The 14,801-nt window shown below is 40.3% G+C and overlaps 1 protein-coding gene across 6 annotated transcripts in view; it reads left to right on the top strand.

The window, feature by feature from the left end:
* BAG6 (BAG cochaperone 6) overlaps positions 1–14,801 on the top strand; it is a 2,260,316-nt gene that overhangs the window by 39,847 nt on the left and 2,205,668 nt on the right. For all 6 annotated transcript variants that reach the window (XM_044083264.1, XM_044083261.1, XM_044083265.1 and 3 more), the window contains exon 5: positions 9,949–10,020. In XM_044083264.1, coding sequence (XP_043939199.1) covers positions 9,949–10,020 — 72 coding nt within the window. The remainder of the gene's footprint in view (positions 1–9,948; positions 10,021–14,801) is intronic.

Here is a 14,801-nt window from a genome sequence, read left to right as displayed (position 1 = left end):
GGAAATCTGGGACAAGGTGGTTATAACATCTATGTATTCTCCCTTAAAACCACAGAGGTTCCTCGCCAGGATAATCCAGAGCCTTAAACATCTGCCTTACACAGATAGGCTAAAGGCCCTGTCCCTCTGCTCAGTCTCCTACAGATTCCTTAGAGGTGACCTGTGTCTGGCATACAAAGCAATCTCAAACCTTGCCTTGATGGGACTGCTGCATATCCACAAGTCAAGCTCCACTCAAGTAACCTGTAAGAGCGACCTCAACCTGGTGTTTGATATCATTAGGACTTATTGGTGGGACAGATTTGTGTCCTAGAGACTCCCATCTCCATCAAGCAGAGGTACCTCATTAACCCTTTTTAAGCACAGCCTGAATAACTGGATGGGGAACAGGAAATACACCCCTGGGATTCTACCTGTGTTCCTGCTGGATGTTTGCATTGGGTGTTGACTTGTCAGGTCATGGGATACATTTTTGTCTAGGCTTGTAAGGGCCTCGGGGCCAATAGCCTGTTAACTTCTATGATCTGACAAAAGGATGATTTCGGCTTTATAAAAGCTTAATAAGCAGAGTGATCTCCATGGGTCGTATATTTCTGTTTTTCTCTACTCCCAAGAGTTCAGTTCGCTTACCATGTATATTCCACCCTGTCAAAAGTAGGCAGTAAGAAAGGAAACCCTACATCTTTCTCAAAGTTTGGGAAAAACTGTCAGTCGTAGATCTTGGTGGCCTAAAAGCATTTATTGTAAAAGAAACCTTTTGAATAGACATGGTGCAATCTTTTTTTACAGGAGGCTGGGTGTGCTGTTAGATCTTCAGTTTTTCTACTTCCCCATCATAATAGTGAAGGAATTGAGGAGGTTTCTGTGACTTTGGGTTGTAGCCAGTAATTGCCAATTCTGAACCACTCTCTTCAGTCTCAACTGAAACCCTGACTGTGTAAGTTTCACTAGTTGCAATGTTCCATCTCTGATCAACTGTTTTCTCTCCCCCATTTCAGATTGGGCTTTGCAAAAGGGGTATGTCTACTCAAACCTTTAATCTGTTGGCATAATGATGAATCTTGTGAAGTCCTAGTTTCTTACTTTCAACTTGGACCCCCTTGAATGTCATGCTTGTCTATCTCAAAACAAGACTTTTGTTTCCAGTGACTCGGGCAGATCTGTTCACCAGAGACTTTTCTAGGCTTTACATGTCATGTCTGCTTCCATTTTCACTCTTCCTTCTGCCAGATTTAATCTGTAGGTTCTTTGGTCAACAGTTGTCTCAATATCTCATTTCTGTATCCTGTTCAATTCATATTTGCAAGTCTTGTTTATTATTCTTGCAGTGGTAGTCGGACCACTCTCCAAGCTAGAGTTAGCGAAACCTTTTCCAGCTCTAAGCTCATCAGGCTCCAATCCTTACCAATGTATTTGCTCTGGATGTAGGATTAGGGGGTTATTTCAGCAGGCAGTCCATTCAGGCTGCATGGTTGCTTCAGGAGGCTTGCTGCTTTTGTATACCATTTTCTTGTTAGTGAAGGCAGTTTGCGGACTGTTGGCCTTTGTAGACTCAATCAAGGAAGTATGTGTTCATCCCTCCTGTGTGTGGAAGCTCAGAGTTAGGCAGTCTGCTGTCAAGATTATGCTTTCTAGTAGTGTGTGATAAAGCAAGGACTCCTGTGAACATTCTCTTTATGCCCCACAGTTGGTTACGGAGTCATTTGTGGCCTAGCAAATCTTTTTTACTTCTGGGGTATTTTAGTGTATTTTTGCTTTGCCTCTCTGATCAACATCAAGCTTCAGAGTTTTCTTCATGAAGCATTCTTTTTGGGAGGTGGGGCGGGCCAGAGGTGCCGTTTCACTCTGGCCATATTGAGTCCTTTTGCACTTTCCCTCTAATTTCGTTTTGAGTCAAGGTAATGTAAAGTAGTTCCCTTCTGGCCCAAAAAAACAGTGCTTCCTTTTCTGAGACCCTTTCTTCTGCAGAATTGTCATCCTCCTCCTCATGCAGGTCACCCAGACCTTAACAAGCAGAAACTATCAGTTCTGTTGATTGGTAAAGACTTTGCTTTCTCTTATAGGGTGGCTTCCAGTATTCTGTTTTTCTCAGAAGCTTTCTACCCAAAACTTAACATGGACCCATTTTTTTGTCTGAGCGGTTTAATAAAGGTATATACTGTTTTGTTGCACCCAATTCTGTTAGTCCTTCTGTATCCTCTCTGAAACGTTTGATTATTTTCTCTGGCCATTTGGCAGCTGTCTCAAACTTTCATTTCTCATTAGACTCTTCTTCCCTTGCTTTCTTAAAGTTTGGAAGGCCTTCTTATTTGGTACCCTGCACCTCAGGCCCCTAGTTAAAAACCTTGGCCCTCATTGGGACATTTATTCTTGAAACGTGTTACTGTTTTGTAGTATGAACCTGCTGCTTCTGTGGATATCAAGTTTCTGTCTTGACATAGCATTGTCCTGGTATGTATGACATCAGCCAAGAGAATACCCACATTTACAGCTTTCTTTCAAGCCTCCTTACTATTTATCCACAAGGAAAAGGTGAAACCTAGTCCTAGCCTGACCTTCATGATAAAAGTTATCAGCGTCCAATCTCAGCGAGTTGCTAAATCTACCTCCCTTTACTTTTAACCATGTTAAATGCATGTTAAGCATGGCTGTACAGAGGCAGCATAGATTTTGTGTGGACAGAACTTAAATCTGTTTCTAGGATGAGCTGTTGTTCATATCCTTAAGTAGAAAGTGTTTAAGTACATTCTTTACAGATGATTATCTGATGTATTATATTGTGTCACGGTAAATATGGAAAGCTGTTTTAACCTCTGTGCTTATTCCAGCAAAGCAGTAGCTGTTTGTGCTGCCCTTTATCTTAATTGTTAAGTTAATTTTACAACTAAACTTTGGTCATCCATGAATACATCTGCAAGTTGTCATAAGCTGGATGTTTATCTAGGTCTTATTTATTTTACATTTTATTTACTGCAGTAGCTAGTCAGGTTTGATCAGTGTACTATGGGTACAGCTTGGGAGAATACAGTTTCAAATACAAGCTATTACAATAACATAAAGATGATGCTTTAGGGAAGTAAGCATAAATGTAATGCAGTATATTGAAAGAGCGCATTAATGGCAACCTATTAGAATATGCATTATAATCCATTTGTACAAAAGTGGGAGACACCTTAGTAATTGCGGAAAATTTAACCATAATTATCAAAAGGTGTTTGGGGTTAGGTGATGTGGCCTACTGTTGGACACCTGTAGTAAGACCTCTTGTGGAGGAAGGCTTTGAATTATACTCTGAATATAGAGTAGCAGGATAGGCCCCTTAAGTGGGAGGGTAGGAATTACCAGAGTTTATGAACAAGCATTGCAGTGGTCAGTACAGTGAAGTTTGGTTTGTGGTGTTTGGAGGGTGGATGAATCTTCTAAAAGCGCAGGGAGGGGATATTTAAGATGCGAGTTGAATGAACGAGTCAAGTTGAAGGAGTCTGAAGAGTAGAGATTCCAATAGGACGTCATCTCTAAAATGTATGGTGTAGTCTTTGGTTAGTGTGATACAGTGGTGATCAGCGTCAAGGGAGTCTGTAATAAAATACATATTTTGTTAGAAATGGAGTGGTTAATTTTGTTTTGTCGTTTTGTTTGATGTGGTTGCTGTTATTGCATTTTCCAGTATGGCTAAAGATCCCATTTACCTGTGCCAGAATTAGCTGGGTATTTTATTTTAAGGAAGATGTTGCTTCTGTAGGGGTGTTAATGTTTATAGACTTGGGGATTTAGCTAGGTTTTGTGGAGTCCCAAACAGCATATATTTAGGTTTTGTGGGATTAAGAAGTAGGTTATCTTAAAATATCTTAAATTCTCAACCTCTAATGAACTTGCTCTTAGAATAAACAAAGTTCATAACTCCTATATTCTCCAGTTCTACACTATTCTGTATTCAAATGACTTCACATCCTGTTGGAGTGTTACTATTCTATGTTTTTCTTCTGTATATTTTTACCTGTTTAGAAGTATTGTAGCAGAACATAGGCTTACAGTTCTGTGTTTTCTTTTACATATTACTTGTATAATCTGATATCTTGAATTTTTGATATTTTGCAATAACTTTTAATCTCGTTAGTAGTATTGTAGTGGAGCTTTTCTCCTCGGGCCTCCACTGAAAATGGACATGTATCCAGTTGGACTAGCCCGGTAAACAAATGTAAAATAAAATATGTAAAAATAAAAGGTTATGACTGATCAGTCATCTGCGAAAGTAGTGGAGGTCAGTTTTGAGTAGGGATCATATTGTGGAATGAGTGAGGTGTGATCTAAAAATTATGCCATCTGTGTAGAGAATTAGAAGGTAGTGTGGTACTCTGAGATTGAGAACAGTGTTGGAAGTGTGTGCAGCCTTGTGACACACCCAGTAGCACTAGAAGTTTCAAATAAGGATGAGTTTTTCACTCGTGTCATTAAGGAAATGGGAAAACCAAGTAGAAGCTTAAGTGCTAATCCCCAATTCTTGTAGTTCATGAAGCAGGAAGTTGTGATCAGAGAGGTGAAAGATTTTAGTGAGCTCAGTGAAGAAAGGCCTGGTGAGATTGCCTTTCCTCTCTGAACATCCAGTAGGTTGTCATAGTAGTGTGGCCAAATCAGAAGCCATGCTGTTCTTATGGTTAGAAGGTTGTACTTTTAGATGTAGTCAGTGAGTTGGTCAATGTATATGATTTTTTCCCCCTCAGGATGGAGAATGGAAATGGGGTGAACATATGAGTTGAATACTGGTTTTGGTTGCTTAGATGAAGGCTTAATTGTAGATGGTGTTGTACAAGGCGGAGACTGTAGATAAGAAGCATAGAAGTGGAGAGAGTCCTTTTTGGTGTATATGAACCATTGGCAAAGTTTGTCGGAACCTGTTGAGGTTTCTGTAAGGATTTGATCTGGTAAAGGTTTAATGGCTTTGGAAGATTCCTTTCTAAACGTAGAAGGATAGAATGAATTGGGCACCCTACCTTTCTGTATAAAAGAGATGACTTGAGTTTTTAAGTAACGCATTGGTTGAAAGATCAAATTGAGACCACTAAGGGCTGTTGGAGAATTGGTGTTGGCATATTTTGTATCATATTAGGTGGTTGACTACTTTTCATTGATACTTTGATTTTATATGTACAAATGTTTGTCTGCACGTCACTTGTTTGGTTAGGTTATGTAGACTACAGAAGTTTGCCCAAATTTTGAGGAAGGGTTCGACTTTCCAAGTCTGCAAAGCTTCATTTCTTATTTGAGTTCATTGGTTATCCAGTTGTTGTTGTGTTTTGAGAAGATGTTTGGTAAGAAGAAAGAATTTGTTTTGCAGATCTGATAGGGTTTGAGTCTGGTATGTGGCTGCTGTATTGGGGTCTTGGATGTTAAGGATGAAATACCAATTGAAAGAAGTTAGGTGATTTTGAGATTGTTCTTCTGACGGTTGCTACGCAGGGGGTTTAGCAAGAGATTTGAGGTCCATCTTTGGTAAGTTTATCAGATGTGACTGTTGACTCCTTAGGATAAGAAAGTAATGTAAGAAGGTCCAGCTTGGGTGAAATATTCAGCAACCATCCCCCAACTTCACAGTTATCTCTTCTATAGCTTTATCTTTTCATATATTTTTTTTTCCTTTCTTTGTTGTAGTGTACTTCTTTGGTGAATAGCACTAAACAGAAGCAAGATACCGGGAGAGATTAGTGAAGCCTATTGGGATGGCTGAAGGTTTTAGGCAGCCTGGAGAAGTTTTTATACTAAGAGTGGCTGTTGAAATACAAGTTTGAGTGGCTTTAGCATGTTTGGCATGGGGTGCCAGAGATGGGCTGCCTCCTTACAAGAATATTAATAGTAAGTTCATAATGTCTGTTTAACATGAATTATACACTTTAACAGTTAGTATAGTTTTATATTTTTATTTAGTTATTACATTTTAATAACATGGGTAAGTGAACTTGGTTGACTGACCTTTTTCAACCATGATATAGGTCCATTGGGCAGTAGTTAGTGTCAAAGAATAATGAGTGAATATCGCGTCAGTTATTTACATAGCAGATAATGTAATTATTTCAAGAAGGTTTGAACAAAAGAAATGACATTATTGCATAATGGTTTGAAACTGTTTACAGTGAGCAGTTCGAACAGCATTTTGAGGCAGTTGGAATATTGGTTGAGCAAGAAACCATCATGAATTGTCGTAAGTGTTCATTTAACAAATGCATACATTTATCATTGCAGAGGCAAAGTGCATAGGCTGTTGTTGAAACAAGTGTGTTCTTAGTCTTTTTTAATCGCAGGAACAAGTTGATTCTTTTAACAGGAATTATTTTAGTAGCGTTTAAATGCTTCTGTGATACTTTCTTGTCTGACTGGAGCTGGTACTAGTGTTTGAGAATGCCCTTAAATGCTTTACTGTTTTGAATATGGCTTGATGAACTTAACCTATGACGTGTAGGTAAAGAGAAGCGTCATGTTTTATTTATTTATTTATTTATTTATTTATTTTTTTTGTCTGAGTTGTAATTTTGTTTTTAGTGGAGGGCAATGCCCCCAGCTTAATAACTTTGTAGATCTGTGTGGACCATATAAGAGTAGCCCTTTCATTAACTGGTAATGATTTAACATGTAGAAGCTGGCAGTGTTGGATTAGTTCAGTGACAAGTTAAGCAAGTCCGCAAATTTATATTTATTATTGTAGTGTTGCCATTGTAGTGCATGGTAGTTAGTGGGGAAAACCATATTCTGATTTTGAAATCTGTACATTCCTGACTATGGAGTAATGAGCAGTGGGTGTAAGGAAAAGTAGAAACTTTTGTAGCAGAGTTTAAGCTGTCTCAGGATTTTTCTTGATGATGTCAATGTATTTTGAGAAAGAGAACCTATGGGTTTCGGATTAGTCCTAGGCATTTTTATTCTGTTATAGCTGGCACTTGCCTGCCATTTTTGTGTGGTACATACATGTATGCATGCCTTCTTGGAAACTCTTACTTGTAGAGTTCTGAAAATCATAAGGTTAGATTTTAAGATCTTTAAGTTTATTGCAGTGGGTCCAGTTGCATAGCATTGGGAAGCTGCTTTGCAGTTTCTACTGAAGGATAGGTTATGTTTTTACAGGATCCTAAGAGAAGGTCATCTGTGTACATGATTGTATTTAGTTGAGAAAGGTCAGAAGGTGGATCATCATTAAAAAGTGAGAACAATAGATCCTTGCGGAATACCTGTTTTAAAGATTCCTTGATTAAGAAAGCATGTGGTTTAGGTCTACCTGAAATGTCCTGCCCTCCAAGTAGCTTTGGATCCATTTTATGGCTAGACAGCCAAAGCTGACCTTCCTTGACATATTAAGGAGAAGGCAGTGGTTGACCGCCTCAAAGGCTGTGGTCATGTCTATGAGCAGTACACCTTTTAAGTTTAGATTTATTCATATTATTTTTCTATATATTATCAATGGTTGTGTACAGGGTATTTGTGATGCTGAAGAAGTTGTGGAATTTGTAATGTTGAACACATTAAGTATGAGTTACTCCATGATCAGGTTTTTAAAATATGTTTTGTGAGTGGACAGAAGTTGCCTATTGAAATGTAGTCCTTGCATCCCTTGGGGTGAGAGGTTTTAGGCTGAGGGGAAAAAGACTGCATGCTTTTGAATAATGTGGGAAATATTTCAGTAGAAAATGGAAGGCTTGAATATATGTATTAAGGGGCCATTGATATGAGAGGCTGCTATTTTGAGAAACGTGGGGTACAGGTTAGAGAAGCTTGCACTGCTTTTAGTGCTTTTGTATTTTTACTGTATTTTTTTGGTGTTTTGCCTGAAATAGAAAGGGGGGGAGTGTAGAATGCTAGTGGTTTAAAGTTTGGAGGGGTGGGTCTGGGAAAACTAAAATGTGCTTATAAAAGGCGGGTTAGTTGGAATGGGGGCTTGGGGAGCAGAGTTATTGTTATCCGAGATTTTCTATTAAGAAATTTGTACACGAGTGACAAATTATGGCTTCAGTTTCAGTTTCTAGACTTAAGCAAAGATTACTGTGAACGGGTTGAGTGCATTCCAGAAAAGTGTTGAATTAACTGATGGTGCTACTTGTCTTTTTTTTTTTTTTTTTTTTTTTTTTTTTATGGGGTGGGGGGGGGGGGGTGTAGTAGGACTTGGTTGCTATTCTTGTCTTTTTTCTCAATTTAAGGTATACCTTCTTTTTTAATTGTTTGAGCCAGGTCCATTTTCCCCCAATCCTTCTTTTTGCTAAAGGAATGACTGCATCTTGTATGACGGTTAGGGTTTTTAAGAAGTAATTCAAGGTAAGATGTTGGAAAGATGATGCGGGACTAGTCTGCAGAAGTTAAGTGGTGTTCAGCAGGGTGGTTTTGAACTCTAGAAAGGGTCTATATGTAATAATAAAGGGTGGGTACTGTATTTCTTTATCTATCCATCCATCCTTGTTGAGCAAGTGGCAATTTGTCTCCTTAGACTATTTTTGTTGGGGAAAAAGACAGCATATTGTGTAAGGGTTAATTTTCTCTAGGAAGTAATTTGAAACAAGATTAAGGAATGTCTGAATGATTAGTGGAGATTACTCTGTAGAAGTTAAGCAGGTGCTTAATAGGTTGGTTTTGAACTTTGGAAGGGTCTGTATCTAATAACAGAGGGTTAGTGTTTCTTTGTTTTGTAGAACTGTTTTGACAGTACTGGACAGTAATTACTTGACATCAATTTCCTCCCATACAACTTAATACATCTGTGTGTTTTGTTTGCGATGATGAGGTTAAAGTCTGGAACTTCTGTTAAGGGGGTTGGTCTGGTAAGCTGTTTGATTAGGTTTGTGGTGTATGTGGTGTACAAGCATTTTATTTAGTAGGTATAGTGTTCTGTTGGTGGCATTAATATTGCAATCACCAAGAATGATGATATGTGAAACACCTGAAGGGAAATTTTCAATGACCAGTTGTTGGAGGATGGTGACTGAGGAGGGAGGGGGGATGTAGGCCACACACAAATGAATGTGCTAGGTCAGTTAGGATCCAGGGGAGAAGGGTACAGATGCCCAGGGTGCAGTGTATTAAGGAGGCATGATCAGCAGATGCTAGTAGTGCAGTACAGAACTGGCATTTAGAAATGAGTACTGATGTTGCATTTCCAGTCATTGCTGACTGTAGCAAGCCGCTTGTTTCAACTTTGAGTTGAGGGAGCTACAGTCCAGGGAATTGCACAGGGCACCGGTTTATCTAGCTGCTGTTATGACAATATGTTTTTGGTTGCCACAAGGCTTGAGCCACATTTTTCAGACAATTTTTCTAGGTCAGCTGCTTTGGGTTCCTGCGTAGGTCAACCTTAACTGAACAGGAACAGTAGCAGTAAGCTTCAAATGCTCATTTTTCTAAAGATGACAAGCTGCTCCTGGGTAAGAAAGTCACAAGCTATCAAGATATGATGCCTTTTACAAGACTGAATTATGTTAAAACTTGGTGTCCTCTTCCTTCAGTAGGAAGACAGGCTGCAACTTCAGTGGTGCAAGTGGTTTTAGCAGTACCCAGTAGTGTCTGCCTGTTTATTATGAGCGCACAAAAATGGCTTTAGCAGGCTGCAAAGTGTCCATATTGAAAAGACTGCCAGTGTTCTGTTGAATGAGATGAGACTTTTTTTTTTTTTATCTGTGACACTGTGTGGTGGGGCAGTTTTACAAGTCTATTAATAAAAAAAAAAACTGACGTTTAGTAGTGTGTGTGTGTGTGTGTGTCGCTTAATCACAAGTGACGCACTCCAGTCCTTTTTGTAGGGAGTAGAGGATAGTGTCCCGTTGCTACTTGCAATAAATTTCTAACTTGAAATGATTTCAGATGCTTGGGTGGAAGCCAGTGTTGTCTCTGTTCATTTAGTGCATTTTCATTTGTAGTGTAAGCTGTCATACATGACAGAATGCTAGGTATTGATGCTTTATGCTTTACTTTTTGCAGCAGTCAGTTCAGCAGGTGATGACGAACCTAGGAGAGACAGGTCGTAATGCTCGTGTGACTACAACCACTGGGGTGAGTATGTGAAATGCATTACTTTTAATTTAAACAGGTGGTTATAGTATTGTCTGAAGCTTATTTTACGATTGATACATTTTTCAAAACCTTTGTTCTTGTCACCACTAAAGTTGTCTGAACTTCTAGATAGGTGGGGACCAGTTGATGAGTTCTTGCTCTTAAGTTTGAGCTTCATCTAAAGGGCAGATGTGTGCTTTTTGCTTCAGCATTGCCCATTTGCTTTACATTTATTTGTCCCAAATTTCCAGCTGTTAATCTGGAAGGCCTGTATAAAAACATTGTTTAGCATGGGACGTGAGGCTTTATTTCTTTAAGTTGTGGTGTAAAGCAGACTTGTTTAGAATCTAAAGTTGCAGTTTCTTCTGATTGCTTTAACAGTGATAGTAATTGGGAACTTAGCTGCTGGTGAGGTGTCAGACATCTGGCCTAGCTTATAGGGCTGTTACTTCACCCCTGGCAGGCTGATCCCTCTTCCGGAGGGACATCACCACACTCCTTATGTAAAAAGGAGCCAGCCTTCCCTTCTTTCTTGATGCAAACATTATTGGATGACTGCTCTGCTGCGGTGTTGAGCAGAGTCCTACTTTTGGGTGCAAACTTCAAAGCTTCTGAAGGAGATGAGTACCCCATTGAGGAACACTCATGTTGGTTTTCACGTGATCTTGTTGAAATGTAGTTTTTAATTCTGGTGTCTTGTAGTTGCCAGTTCTAGCCAATTTAATCCTACAAGCATCTCCTCCCATGAGTAGCAAGGGTAGTTTTTGTGCAGGTGTCTCATTCCATACAAAGATTTCCACAAAAAGTTTAGGACATATCCATGATGTGTCCATTTTGAGTTGTCTGCTTTAGGTTTAACAGGAAAACCTAACCTTAAAATAAGCAAAGTGGTACTTTGAGTCTACTTGAAAAAGAGGAAGCTGGATGCACTTTTTCAGAAGCCATCAGATCAAGTAAGCAGCAGCGATTATCCAGATTGGGAGTCCCTATGAAAAAATAATAAAGCCATGGATGCAAACCTGATGGATGAAAGAGAAGCAAGGGAATGAGGATAATGCTACGGTCTTGACTGGTCCCTCTTGAGTTAACAGGCCTGAAGATGTTGGGTCAGAGGAGGTGCTTACAAAACCCCTGTCCCCAAAAGTTGTTGCCCGTTAAGAGGCTGCTACACCTTTATCCATGAACATGTCCTCCTGGGCTGGTTTAGTTATCCCTGTGGTCACTTCGAGTGCTGGTCCTTATGCATCCACACCCAATACCTGGTTCCACATTACTGGGGGGGGGGGGGTGACTTCTTTTTCTACAACCAAGTCTGTTATAATTGAGACTGCAGACTGCCACAAGTTTCCACTCCCAAGGTGTAATATTCCACCATGGTGAGCATGCTTGAGGACTGGACACCCACCGTTACATAAGCCTTGCTAGTTTCTGATATTCAGACATAAAATACCTCCAATACTCCAAACCCCAACCCAGACTTCCATTCCAGTTTGACTTGAACCCATTTACCTTTTTTCAGAAATTGCAAGCCATGTCATGTCTGTCTGACTCTAGGTCCTTCTCGGATTACTAGAAGAACAAGCCCTCTCCATTTTGATAGACTCCTTTGAGTTAAGAGGGGAAGATGTGCTTTTATTTAAAGCTTGATGCAATTCAAATGACAAAGACTCCATGTATTCTGATTCTCCTACTGAAGATCCTCTCATTTGTGGATATGCTTGCTTTAATGTGGCTATTTTGCATTGCATTGCAAAAATGTCCTCTCTCAGCTGCAACATTTTAGTACTGTATTAGGCTTGGAGACCTACGCCAGTTGCAGTGCCTCCAGTTGTTGAATCATTTGTGGTGGCTTTTAATGTGTTATCCCTAGAGCCAGAGTTCTAATTTGTTGTTCCTGGAAAACTAGGTATTTTTAATAAGGTCCATAGTTCTTTAAATTCCCATACAACATTCCAGTGACAAGGGTCACTGTAGTGTTTATAGATCCTGCTGGGGATGGGATTTGAGGGTGGTTGCTGTGCCCAGGTCAGCTAATCAGTGAGAGAGTGGAGTCATGGACTTTTACTAGCAGATGGTCTTCACCTCAGCAGTCCATCCCTTCAGGGGCTGTAAATTGTCAGACTCGTATGGTCACGTACAAGGAGGACATCCTTAGCAGATGAAGCCAGTACTGGAGAACTCAACTTGTGGAACCTGAAGAGGACGTTAACTATAGTTGCCCTGACTGCAAGACCTTCAATCAAGTACACTTACTATGTTGTGCATGCAACACCCAGGGCAGCTGCTGCGATATCTGTGATCATGTGACTTGCCTGGTTGAGGATGCAGTCTATGACAGAGGATTGTAAATTGTAACCCCTTAATGCTCTGCTTGGCAGGGTGTTGCTGTTTGCCCCTACCCGTGCTGCACAGATACGAGACTGGAGGAAGTGTGTAAAACCATTGAAACTGTGAAGCAACTCTTCATTCACGCTAGGTGTAACAGAAGTTATCCAACAGTGTATTGGCCATTCTGACACCAGACAAAAAAAAATGGACAATAGAGAAAAGGCTTTTCAGAAGTGTAAATGGCAAGGCATTTAGAAAGGGAAATCTGAGGGACCTAGAGGGTCAGAATCCTGAATTGGAGAAGTGAACATGTTCCAAACCTGTTTACCCCTTCCCCACTCTATGTCCTTGAGTCTCATCTGTCTCCAGCAGACTTTTCCCAGAAAGATGAAAAAAATTAGAAGAAGCTGAATGGGGCTGCAAGTTGTTTCTGAGTGATATACAGGCTGCTTCTGTCATCTGTCCTACACTTAAAAATGTCTTCTCATGCCAAAGTTTGGTCATCGGGTGTCCCTTCTCCTGGAAGAGCAGCTTCAGCAGGCTGCAGTGGAATGGATTCTACTGAGACAAGAAATGGCAAGGTTCTGGTTATTTCTGGTACACACAAAAGAAGGACCTTGGAGATCTATCCTCAGTCTATCAAGTTTGAAAGGAATTCCTGAAGGTAATGTTCTGAATGTTTACTGTGTATACTCTCCTGCTTCTCCTGTTCCTTCAGGCCCTGAAGGTAATGTTGAAGCAGAAAGCTTCTTACTTGACACATACCGATATATAGAGGTCACCATTACTTTAAGCTTCAAGGTCGGGGAATCCCACTCTCCTTGCCTTTTGGGTTATCTGCTGTGCCCACGGTGTTCACAACTGCCTGGCACAGTTAATATCCCATTACAGAAACATCCATAAGTATCCTTACCTGGATGACTTCCTAATTCTGGCCCAGGCTCAGAAGGAGCTTCAGAGGGCATTAACTTGCACCCTAAACTGTGCAGAGGATTTGTGTTCTTATTGAATCTTCTTAAACTGTCTGTACCCATCAAGACAGTGGTCCGTTTTTTAGCCCTTTTGGATAGGTATTGGATGAGTTTTCTCCCCTAATTCACATTGCTTTCCTTTCTCTCTCCCCTTTTAAACATGGCAAGAAAGGACTGTTGTAGTGAGAGAGTTTCTGAATATGGTTGTACACATGGCATTCATTATTCTAATAGTCCCACTGGCAAGACTACACATGAGGGTGTTGCAGTAGTGAGAGAGTTTCTGAATATGGTTGTACACATGGCATTCATTATTCTAATAGTCCCACTGGCAAGACTACACATGAGGGTGTTGCAATAGTACTCTGACCATAGAGGAGACTATCTCTTTGCTTCTATGTATATTGAGAGGGATCATGTAGTAGAGCTGCTGGGGACCAAAGAATGTTGGTGTCTACTCTCTCAGGCTTTCAAGACTCTGTCCTTAACCATGGAATGCTGTAGGGATGTGGGGGGGGGGTATTTGGCCACTGTGAAGGTGCAGAAGAGTTAGAGCAAGAACCAAATCAAAAGTTTTTGGAAGTGAATGCTTATCTTTTTAGCTGTCAGAGATTTGGGTGGGGGCTCACCTCATAATAAAACACAACTGTGATGTGGCGCATCAGGTGGAGGAGGGGGTACCCTTTCATATTTCCTTTGCAGGCTGGCATGCAAGCTTCAGAGATAGTACTAGAGGTCCATTATGACTCTCTGGATTTTATGAATTCCATCTCGGCAAAATATTCTGGTAGGCCAGCTAAGCAGGATGGTTGCAGGTTCCCCATAAACAGATGCTGGAGAGGGGCACCTTTGTATACCTTACCCACAGGCTGGGTACAACAGAAATGGACTTTTTTTTTTCTTCCCTTAACTAAGAAATTTTGATTCGGAGCTCCTTAGAAAGAAACTAACATTGGATACCTTTTTCCACTAGCAGGTCATTTATTTGCTTAATCATTGATCTCCCTTCTGTACTGTGTGATTAAAAAAAAAAAAAAGTGTTACTAATGACTCCCAACCCCCCCCCCCCCAAGTTCGCCTTTGTTCTCCCTGCTAACGCAGACAGCAGTGGGAAGAAAAAAACACTGCCTCAGCATGTGCCTTTTGACCCATGTCAAGGATTCCTTACTACACCAAGATGGCGCTGACTGTCAGACAGCTTGGGATATCTGACCCTGTTGCTGTTTAGGCACCTGTTTAGCAGGCATGCTAAAAATCAAGCAGGAGTCTGAGTCTGTTTTTCTGGAATGCTGTTGGAGAGTTGACATCTACTTTAAGGTCCCGAGTCCTAGACTGCATTTTTAAAAGTAATTTTATTGGTTTAAAGAGGAAAAAAGCTTAAAACAGAAAAAAATAATAAATTAGAGTTGCAGTGGTGCATGCATGTATTCTAATGCATGTATTCTAAGGGTGGTAAATAAGAGAAGACTGCAGAAAAATGTC

The sequence above is a fragment of the Protopterus annectens genome, chromosome 9.part0 (genome assembly GCF_019279795.1).
Source record: "Protopterus annectens isolate FY-2018-M chromosome 9.part0, PAN1.0, whole genome shotgun sequence".
Lineage (NCBI taxonomy): Eukaryota > Metazoa > Chordata > Ceratodontiformes > Protopteridae > Protopterus > Protopterus annectens.
This window is presented reverse-complemented; position numbering and strand designations above follow the sequence as displayed.